This window comes from Mya arenaria, chromosome 7 (genome assembly GCF_026914265.1).
Source record: "Mya arenaria isolate MELC-2E11 chromosome 7, ASM2691426v1".
NCBI classification, from domain to species: Eukaryota; Metazoa; Mollusca; class Bivalvia; order Myida; family Myidae; genus Mya; species Mya arenaria.
This window is the reverse complement of record NC_069128.1, coordinates 49,830,297-49,841,898: the sequence shown is the minus strand read 5'-3', so window position 1 is coordinate 49,841,898 and position 11,602 is coordinate 49,830,297. Positions and strand designations below refer to the sequence as shown.

The following is an 11,602-nucleotide window of genomic DNA, read 5'->3' as shown; positions in this document are numbered from 1 at the left end:
GTTGTTTTCGGATTTGTACTTTCAGAATTTCGTCGGTAATATCAGTTGCACTCTAAGTAACTCTAATATCTCATTGGCCTCCCTTTGTATTTTCAAGACAATATTGCAATTGCAATGATCGTTATAAGAAATGTCAACTTTGCTTCCAGAACGCTTAATTTGTTCCGACGATTTGATGCAGAGACGAAGCCATAATTCAAGACATTTCGCTAAAGTTAAATTTTATTTGAAGTTGATTTGCAAGTGACAAACTTATTCATGACCAAGCAACACTTTCTTTCGACACTTTTAAGATGTATTCGGGCTTTTCCCGCTGTAAGTCATTCGTTAAACCTCTTTTAGGATTTGATCGCTGTGCCTTCAAAAACGAGTATAGTTAAGAGTGAGCTTCTAGTCTGGTTGTATCCACGTAGTTTCTCCTTTACATATATGAGCATGTTCTTACTAGACTGCAAACTGTTAAGTCACCTTAAATATATTTGAAACATTGCGAACCAAAACCAAAACATATGGTGTTGTCAAACATTTTGACAGGCATGGACAGAGCAAAGGAACAACAGAAAACATTGCACATTTATTGTCTTGATTATACACGCTTGTTTATATAAAGGTATGCACAATATTATATAGGTTCAGTTTTCGATTTCATTTCAAATTGAACGATTTCGTATCAAATTGACAATCATACGAAAAACTTTTCCATTTTACACACATACGACAGTTGACAGTCTCTCAAGCAGTATACTATTTCCCTAGTGTCATGCACATTGTTACCAGAATGATACAATAACACTTAGTCTGAATGTAAGTCGAATGTAACAAAGGTGACAAATGCTGCCGATATGACATCAGTACTGTAGTACACATGCGAAAAACATAAACAGTACATGGTATACAAATATTTATAACAAGTTTCACAACAGACATATTGTATTTTGTGTTCATTTAAGTTGAGTTATTTTGATCGATGTTCAAAATTTATACATAATAAAGTCCTTTGGTATGGTAAAAACAAAAGCATAAGCATGTGTATGTCCCACCACAATTAATTTACTTTTGGCTTTGTAACAATTTTTATTCAGATCATATTAAGGTCAGATGAGGATCTTTATCATAATTGATTCTGGTACTAAAATTGTTCTTTTGAGTGTGATTAGAAATCTAAAGAAGAATAACATGTAGGTGTCAGGATCACTAGATAAGGTAAGCGCTGACAAAGGACATCATCACCAGGGCAGCAGTGATGGTGATCTTCATGGCTCCACTACATATTCCAACCACGATCCAGACATTTGCAACAGATGTTTTACTGTTTGCGTCGGTTGCGGTGACGGTTATTGCGTATCCTGCTTTGGTTGAAGCACTCATGGCCACCGCTGTCGTCACGGCTCCGGCGCTAACGGCAAAGTTTGTCGGTTCTGAAGTAAACCGTATGTTTCGTATTATTTCATTTTTTCGATTGTTTTGCACATGTAAGAATATATTTTAATTATAATCGATTACCTGAGAAGAAAATATTTTATTGAATACTTTTATAAATATAATTTTAGTTCCGACCTTTAAACAATATAACAGAGGCAATAACTACTAAAATACATTTATATATTTATAAATACCTGATGTGACCCATGTGGCAACTGTGTTGGAGGCAGTTAGTGTAGTTACTGCTGTACCTAGAACGGATCAATCGCAATTGGGTTTTAGTGTACGGTTCATGTCATGGTCACTCATTTAACGTCAAGTTTGAAACACAATTGATTCATTTATGGTGTACATCGATAGCAAACCTTGCCAAAACATTTTGCATATATATTGAAAAAAGCATCAATATGTAAAGATTGCTAATAAAACTATTAATTGCTTTCTTAACGTGCATTGCTACTTCGTGTATTCACACATTTCTGCAGTATGCACACTTTACACACTGAACATGCGCGTTATTTAACAAATTGATATGAATATAGTAGTGTTGTTGCTAAAACGATAACGAGTCTAGAAATAATTAATTCTTAACTGATGTTATCTTTGGATAAGGCTTACCCAAGGTTTTGACTACATTAACTAATAAATATATGTTGTTGAGTAATGTACATGCTGTGTTGTTTTTCACCTCTAGTGTTCGTTTGCATCATATTACAAGTGATTTGTTGTTCCGGGTTTATGGGCCTTTTCCTATAGCTTTATTTGTATCACTGAACTTGATGATACTGTGAAAGCCCTTTTAAATGCTAATATTCCGTTAATTACAGTTCTGCCCTCGAATGAAATTGAGAAGGCATGTTAAACTCGTGCTACATTGCAATGTACTTAACATAACATTGTAAAATGAATGGGTTAGCGTATCATTATGCTTCTTCCTTAAAAATATAAATTAAATAAAAATCACACAAACACGAATAGTAAAATAATTTCCCGATCAATGTTCGTGTCAATGATTCTGTTTTGTCCGCTATCAATTTGCGTATTACTTAATCAACTTGGTCGCTAAAATGAAATACAAACAATGTTTACCAATAGCAGCGCCGTCAGCCAAACATACTGGAATTTGATAGTCGGAAAGACCAGGTAGGTCGGTTACTGACAGCGTAACTGTGGCTGTTCCCGAATTAGTAGTAGTAGTAGTTTCAGTAGCGCTGCAACAAAAGATTGCGCATATATAGTTCAAAGCAAGTATTCAATATTGATAGTATCCTTATCCTTAGACATGTCTCAGTGATTCCATTGGTCAGCTAAATATACAGGCCATTCAAAACACTAGTTTCAAATCTTAAATTTAAGTTCAATCTAAGTTACTTATTGAATACGGCCCCAGATATTTTGAAGAGATTTAAACATCCCCATTCTGTACCGCCGAAGCTAAAGGAAACTCTGTTTAAAAGCACAAAAAAACGTTTGTAGAGTATATAAAATAAACAATAAACAAAATGAAGGGTCCGTGCATGAAATACTTCGTTTGCAAACATCTATAAAGTTCTAAATTATAATATTAAGTTGTATATCCTAAGTTGATTGCTAGATCATAATTGCAATTATCAATTTAACGAATCTAGAGAACTAAAGACGAAGCATTTAATCGCCACGTGTGTCCTTTTTTTGATAATGGTGAATTTGATAATACTATTATATATATTCCATTTTCAACCCGACGAAGACGAGATTGTGCACCATTGACTTAAGAACAGTTCAAAGAGTCTTTTTCGCAAATAACAAACGCCGCGTCTATGTCATGAGTGCTCCCGGAAAACGATTTTACAAGTTTTCTGGAAGTAAATATCTGGTGAAAATTACTATATAAAATGATTTCTTGGTTTGATCGACCTCAGCTGAGCGTGCGAAAAATATTGAATTTAAGTCATAATCAGCCGGTTGTTTTTAAGTTAAAATTAATCGTTATCATTGATTACGCCGGTTCAAATGATAAAACATATGTATTAAAATTATGTATTGTACAGGATGAAAAGTTGTTTACATTGATTGGCCCCTGTTGGAAACATTTCTCATTTGTGCGATTTTCAACCAAAAGTCATGATGTCATTGTTATTCCATTACAGGTGATGTCAAAAACTAAATTAATATGATTTTGTTTAAAGATAAATAAGACTTTGCTTACACGATAACAAATTCGTAGGTTGTTGGTTTCGTAACATCCAGGGCAGCAACAATAGTGACAACCCCGGCAGTAATTGCTGTAGCTGCGATGCTGCCTGGGTTCCCGTTTGTATCGAACGCATACGTAACAGCTGTATTTGGTGTTGCAGTCACTGTAAAGAGTGTGCCGCCTGCGGCTATGTTATCCGTAACTGTTGCCACCGTCATACTACCAGATGCTCCTGTTATCGTTGCCGAATTTCCGCCAGTTTCAGCCCATGCAGTGATCGCAGCGGCGTCTGTTAAAATAGGTAAAACGTATTCAGAAAAAAGTGCACCATTTATATGTAACTTATGTGTAATATGAGATTTGTTTATAAAGAAATATGTTGATTCATTTATTGCTAGACATATATTTTACCCCAATTTGATGGCACAAATGCATTGTAATTTATATGATACCATTACATCCGATGTTATAGTGAAACAGTTCGAATCCTTCTCTTGATTGTTTGACCAATAACAAATGCTAAGGAACATATTACATGTTTTGAAACATATCATCATGTATGCATGATATTAGAAAAAAATTGTACTTCAATGTGTTGTATTTAGATGCGCTAAAAAGAGCGTGCTGCTTTCAAGCATACACGCATACACCCATTCAAGTGTAAGGGCAATTTATGATTTACGAAATACCCTTTTCATTGATATATTTTCGCCGTTTAAACTCAGTAAAAACATTATTATCTGTATTTGCTGTTGTCTTTAGGAATGAATGAAATTATCCGCACAAATGAGTATGACTAACAGGTTATGTTTTGAAAATCATTACTGATAGCTATTCATAGATAGCAATGCAGGCACAACCAGAATGAAAGAAAGTTGTTCATTACTTCGTCAAACAATCTAATGCATTTGGCTTTCCTTTATCAAATAGTTTTATACATAAAAAGAAACATGACAGGTTATTTGTGCAAAAATGTTTGCAATTAATAATGTTATGGACAATTTATGAATTCCATACTTAAAATCAGAAATTACTATGGGCACATATGCAGGTTATGTTGCGAACATATTAATTAAAGTGACTTGCTCATGTTTTTTTAATGACGAAGTAAGGTGTGGCAAATCATAAGGAGGGTTAAAACAAACAAATACACTAAAAGCTGGAACCCTTCAGCAAATGTTGATATATTGCTCAAATATCGTCTTACAAGAACGACAATTTTCATAAGCGTTTATAACGCGATGGAATATTAATTATGGCTGTGGTGTTGCGTGATTGATTGGTTGACATTATCACGTGATGTTATCAATGTATATCTTTAACAGGTCAACATATCCACAACTTTTGTATAAGTCCCAGTGGCCGTGTGGACTTCCCGGCTGTTCTCATTGTTTTCCTGACTTTACCGGGGTGGGTTCGAACCCCACTAAAACCAAAATACTTTTTTTATGCTATAACTGTATTATTTTTTTCTGGTATTTTGATATCATAGGGTAAAATAAGTGTATCAGATGCATTACCGGGAAAACTAATTTTTGATCCAAAAAATTATCATTATTATTATTATTATTATTATTATTATTATTATTATTATTATTATTATTATTATTGTTGTAAGTTTTATTGTTGTTATTTGAATTAAACAATATTTATAAGAACATTAAGCAAAGACATAAATGACATACATAATAATTAAGGCATAAGGAGAAAGCTAAGTGGATATATCTATATCTCCTTGTTTTATTGGTTTGTTGTTGTTGTTGTGTTGCTGTTGTTTTGTTGTTGTTGTTGTTGTTGCTGATAATGATGATGGTGATGATGATGATGATGATGATGATGATGATGATGATGATGATGATGATGATGATGATGATGATGATGATGATGATGTTGTTGATGATGTCGATGATGATGATGGTGATGGTGATGGTGATGATGATGATGATGATGATGATGATGATGATGTTGTTGATTTTGATGCTGTTTTTGTTGTTGTTGCTGCTGGCGTTGGTATTGTTGATGTTGTTCCTGTTTATGTTTATATTGTTCTTGTCGTTTGCATCATGTCAGTATAGCGTTTCTGTGTTTCCTTGTTTTGTTTTTGACTTAATACGACAGTAAAAAAGTTACTATTCCTGAACAAAATGCGAAACGTAAAAGCATAATTTATATATTTTATTTATTTCTTATCTTCTTTGAAAGGATACAAAATAAAATGCTTAGTGTATGTGTCCATCCAAGTTATTGCGTCTTAACCATAGTCACGAAAAGGGAGTGTTAATTGTATCATAAATAGACTTTACATACAATATAAAATGACGCTCTCATATTATTATATTTTTCAGTTATATTAAACATTTAAGTTTAAGTTGCAAATGTCAAAAGAGAAGAAAAAAAGACATATTCAGAAACGATATCATACATTTTATTTGTTGAAGTAAGTTTAATTTGACCCATGATTTAAAAAAAAATCAATACATACAAAACACACAATTAAAAACAATGATACGGATGGACATCTTCAACTATATGAAATAGCAAAATATATGTATGGGTAAAATTTTAAATAGATCGATCAGTAATAATGTATATGTTATGTTAGTCTGTAACCATACATAATTTTAGTCATACTAATTGTTTTCACAAATTAACAGTCTAACAGCTTTTCAGTCTTCAAACGATATTTCAAGTATACTGTACACAAACTTGAACGCTATGTTTAATATTCATGATTTTTATTTATTTATTATTACTTTTGAACTTAATGTTTTCCATCTTTTCCGGTACAATTGTGGATCTTATTTGTATAAACTAGGATTTTATATGTGTTTACCAGAACAAATGTCTCTTTCACTTGCCTAATGACAACAGCAAAGCGTCAGTAAATTGAATAAGAAAACCCAAGGAACCTTATAATATAGATTTTAAATAAAAAACATATTACATGATGAAAATATGACTTTTGTTTGTCGACGGACAATATTTTCTGAGTATTCAAGTAAGATATTGATTCGGAGATTTAGAGTTGTTTCTGAGTGTACATCATTTTTCAACTTGGAAATATATCGTATTTATTTAGTTACGTATTGATACATAAAGAGTTTAATAAAATCAAACTTAATCAAAACTTATAGAGCAGTGTCCAATGAAAGGCAAGAGAAAATGTATACTTATATATTGCCAGCCTTTTGATGGATGAAGACAAATAGCCATAAACATTACTGTATAAATTTTTATGTACGATGATCAGCATTCAGACGATATTGATTTTAATCAGGTGAAACGGTAGATATAAACAGTGGCTGACCTAGTAAGTCGGTTTGTAACAAAATATCATTTAGACAACTTAATATAAAATACCTTAAAGATTGTTAAATGAACTGAAATAGTACTGCGACTTAAACGTAAACATAATTAAATTATATATTTTGTCGTATATAATATGGCCCCATAGTTATTTTGTATTGTACGTAGATCATACATGAAATATTTTACAAATTCTGCAATATTAAGTTGTATGTTTTATCATCATGCCGATTATGACTTTAACAGTCCTAAATGTTATAGAGTCGAAACATCTTAAAAAACCAAAGTGGAAAGCGATTAATATGTTAACATGCAATACAGCCCAGACGTCATAACTATTTGCTTTACATTTAAGAGATTCATTGTTTCAGAATTGAGCGTCTAAGTATTGTGGTCCATCAGGATATAACATATTTTATGTTTATTAAATAAAGCGCTAAAGGGATACATCTTTCGTATTTTGATCAGTATAAAGGAAAGGTTTTTAGTGTGTGTTTTTATTTCATAAAAGAAGTATTATGGATACCCGTTTTAAAACTAAGTTCCGCTATCTTCAAAATTGTCTGTCTTTCTAGTATGTCCGTTTAGACTTATATCTGTCGTCTTTTCATTTTCCTGTCCGTCTGTGCGTCCGACTAGACGTCTGTTCGTGCGTCTTTTCTGTATTGCTTTCTTCATGCCGTTATATCGTTTTATGTATGTCTCAGTAACGGTCGAGTACTCTTGTATTTCTGTCTGTCTTTGCATCCGTCCGTTCATCTCTCTGTCCGTCTGGCTATTTGTTCGTCTATTCATCTGTTATTTTCTTCCGTCTGGATACCCTCCTTTCGTATCTTTGTTTGCATGTTCGTCTGTCTAACCATTTTTTCCGTCTGTATTTTCTACACTTGTCTCATGCGCCCGTGTCTTTTGTAAATAGTTCTTTAGTCTGCTAAAAAAATTGCCAGTCTGAACATTGGTTAAGATTATAAGTATCCTCCATGGCCGAGAGTGTAAGATAGGTTCATTCTGACCCGAGCGTAGGGTGTTTTGCGGAAACGAGGTTTACCGAGTTTTCGCAAAACACCCTGCGCGAGGGTCGGGATGAAACTATCTAACACGATTGGCTATGGTAGGTGCTTTTTCTCCCACCTCAGTTAAACAAAATTAATTAAAAATGCATTTTTTGCTGGAACTCTTTTGTGCTTAGTGAAAATATCTGCGTATGGATATGCGATAGCACGTGGTTGTCATGGATACGCGCGCAGTGATCCAGTTAATGTTAATAGTCAAATCGGTCTTTTTAAATAGTTTTAAGGAAAATGAAGCACTATTTCTTGAATGGTGCGTGAAAACTGCTTTTATGGTGACATTTGAAGCGAGAAATAATTAATTAGCGGTCTAAATATTACCATAAGACAAGGTTTCCTTGATGCTACTGACGACAGTCTTCAACAAGGGAGGTTATTATAATGTGGTGACCGTTAAAAAGGAGTTCCATACGGGCATTTTATCTTTGCCCGTGGACAAGATAAGAATATCTAGCATGGTTAAATTATTGGATCTACTTATCTGAGGTGGGAGAAAACATTATCGCGCTGCAACTTTACACGTTATTTGTTTTCATCCATTTTTAATAAATTTGTTTTATACACATTGTCTTTATATAAGTTTGTTTTAAACACCACACTTCAAAAACATTGCAATTATACTGCAGAAATATTATACTATTTTTAAAATCATTATGCAATTAACAAACAAACGAACAAAACAGACACGTTCTATCAAACAGAGACATAATTCTGACTTACGTGACTGCTTAATGACACACTGTCATTAAAAGAAATGCGGCAAAAGTCCTAAAATCCATCTTTATTTTATTATTGCGTACTTCTGTGTAAATATATTAGAAGCTATATTTTTTTTAAATAACGCTAAGTTGCCGTGTTTAGTATGCATAGGCAATGATATCGGAACAAATGACCACAAAAAATATCCACAAGACAAAAAAAGTAGGTTCAGAACTTACAACTTAAGACTGTTTGACTATTTATAGCCAGTCGTTATGTTATTATAACTAGTTTAGCTTTATTGAATCATGAAGCTAAAGCTAGGAGTTTCCGAGGCTAATAGTTTATATTTTGTGTTACGTACGGATTTATAATAGAGTCGGAAATTATCATACTCCAACCAACATTAAAATGTAGACTTCTTTATTTTGCTCTTTCAGTAATGATCACCATCCTCGTTCATTACTGAACATTTGAAAAAGTGAGACAAAAAGTTTTTGTTCATAGTGAAAGATAAAATCCATTATCATACATGTTTCTGCTTTAAACTCTTAGTGTATACAGGTACTTGTACACTCATTTTAGTGAGCATTACTTTGAGAACATATATGTCTTTAGAGACCTCATTCATGCTATGTTTGTGTGAATTGTAATATTTGTAAGGTCAGCAATGCATTAAATTGATTGACGCCTTTATCGGGGAGGGTACATACTGTGTTCATATCGGTACCGATACTTGAAAGCTATAGAAAATATTATTTTTTTAAATAATTTTATATTATATTATATTTTATATTTATAATTTGTTCCATGCAACCTCATATTGACTTATTGCTTGCATTTTATGTAAAATTAAACTGAAACTGAAAATTTAATATTTCATATGTGTATTATTATTGGACAACTATACACTAAATGTGTAATTCTTTCACCTAGAAGTGTATTAGAACTTTCAAGTATAATGTCTCGTTTATATTTTTGGTGATAAACCCTTTATAAACAGCGATTTTTGGGAAATTTTATTCATTTTTGTTCATTAAAGTCAGTATAATCCGTGGTATGTAATAAGCAATAGGTATCTTTATCGCGTTCCAGCATTTATAACATGACCCAATAGTTTTTAGAGTATTTACACATAATTCATACTAAATAATAAATATTTGATTAATCTTTAGTTTTAAGTTGCATATTTCTTTTACTACATTAGGTTTTGACTTGTACAAGTCCGGACCACGTGTTGATAAGAGAATCTTATACAAATGACAACATTCAATAGATCCCAGTTATCATAACTATTTGCTATACATCTGAGACCTTCATTGTTTAAGGATTAAATGTTTTAGTATCGCAGTTCAGCGGGGTAGGAGCGGCAATGCGTTCGTCTAAGAGAAAGCACAAGAGATACATCAATCGCATGCTTGTCAGTGTAGCAAAAATTGTTTCGAGTTTGTTTCAACAACGAGGCATTATGAAGAAATAAATATATGCTTATCTTTTGCATAATAATTGTACTAAAACTCTTCATTATAGTCAGTTTGTCTTGAACGTCCGTCTTGACGTAAAGCTGCCGGATGCTCGTTTTTCTGTTAGTCTGTGTAACCGTCTGTAAGACGTCTAATTGTGCGTCTGTCGTCTGTACTGCTTTCTTTTTTCAGTTATGCCGTTTCGTGCCTGTCAGCGTGTCCATCGAGACGACTAAAGGTTGTACTCTTTCCTCTGTTTGTCTTAGCGTCCGTCTGTATATTCGTCTGTCTGTGCGTTCGTACATTTATCTGTCTATATTGGTTTGTTAATCGGTCTGCTCGTCTGTCTGTGCATCAGCCTATTATTTGCCTGTTTTTTTATGTCTGCCTGCGTTCTTATCTGTGGTTGTATGAGCGTTAACTCTGCTCTAATCTTAACACTTCCCATATTCCTCTATGTTCTAGTTGACGACAATGCCTGTATATTTGCTCGTCTTTTTATTTGTTTAGATTACAGTAGTGCAATGCAACCTTATGGGAAATTATTTTATATCAATTTTGAATAAAGATTGTATGTTTCTAATTTTGTATGAAATAACATTTCTCAAAATAATTTTAAACGATCCCTTTAATATCCTACTAATTTTAAAATTAGTAAGCAAAAAAAGAAAAAAAAAGCAGACACATACTTGCAAACATACACGCATCACAAACTTACCCGACTGCTTTATGAAACAGACTGTCATAATCAAACACGCGGCAAAAGTCCTAAAATCCATCTTTATTTATTAATATGTCCTTCTTTGTTAACAAAATAGAAGCTACAACCAACTGCATGGTACTAGGACCCAGAGCTGCCTTTTATAGAAAGAGGTTTCTAAGGGTCTATGGTGATCTAGTCGTCAAATCAAACAGACGGAGTTAACGATAATCAGATAACACGGTGGAGTGCACAAAAATCTTAACTTTTGCATATGTGGATGCATAAAGGTATCAAATATCCCCTAACTCTGACGTAGGCATCACGTGGGTATCACATCACTCTTTGGATTTTCGTATCGGGACCGGGCTCATTTGACTTTGTGAACTCGTATAGTTTGCGACTACTCTAGTGAACGGATACATTTTATGGCTATCACATTTGTAATCTAAGGTAAAACGTTAAGTTTTGGGTTTAAATGATAATTTCATCGCACTGGTGAATAATACTGTTCAGTTTTGTAAGGATTACTGCAAAACGAATGTTTGCATAACAAAATTGTTAAAATATAAAAATTATGTTTCACATTGTGTTATTTTAGCGAACCAAGTACTATATGCTATGTTTAAAAATCAGAGTCTTTAAGGTATGTCATCTTTTGATGCAAAGTAATAAAAGTGAGGCAGCTTAATACTGTTTTTATTCCATCTTCCATCTGTATGATGCTTATGATTTAAACTTGTCTTATCCGATCATGACGTAAATA

At 33.0% G+C, this 11,602-nt stretch overlaps 1 protein-coding gene across 1 annotated transcript; it reads right to left on the bottom strand.

Moving 5' to 3' along the window:
• Positions 1-562: 562 nt before the first annotated feature.
• On the bottom strand, positions 563-11,023 carry LOC128241218 (uncharacterized). Its single transcript, XM_052958171.1, has 5 exons — positions 10,855-11,023; positions 3,611-3,887; positions 2,512-2,633; positions 1,617-1,673; positions 563-1,418 (listed from the first exon to the last, which is right to left on the bottom strand). Exons 1-5 carry the CDS (start codon positions 10,913-10,915, stop codon positions 1,195-1,197), a joined length of 741 nt encoding a protein of 246 aa, XP_052814131.1. The 5' UTR covers positions 10,916-11,023; the 3' UTR covers positions 563-1,194.
• Positions 11,024-11,602: the final 579 nt, after the last annotated feature.

Bases quoted from the DNA above. Each gene is read 5' to 3' on its own strand.
- LOC128241218 (XM_052958171.1), bottom strand. From the start codon at position 10,915: ATGGATTTTAGGACTTTTGCCGCGTGTTTGATTATGACAGTCTGTTTC. The intron at 3,888-10,854 runs GTAAGTTTGTGA...CTATTTTAACAG, and splicing joins CTGTTTCATAAAGCAGTCGG to ACGCCGCTGCGATCACTGCA. The intron at 1,674-2,511 runs GTAAACATTGTT...GATCCGTTCTAG, and splicing joins GGCTGACGGCGCTGCTATTG to GTACAGCAGTAACTACACTA.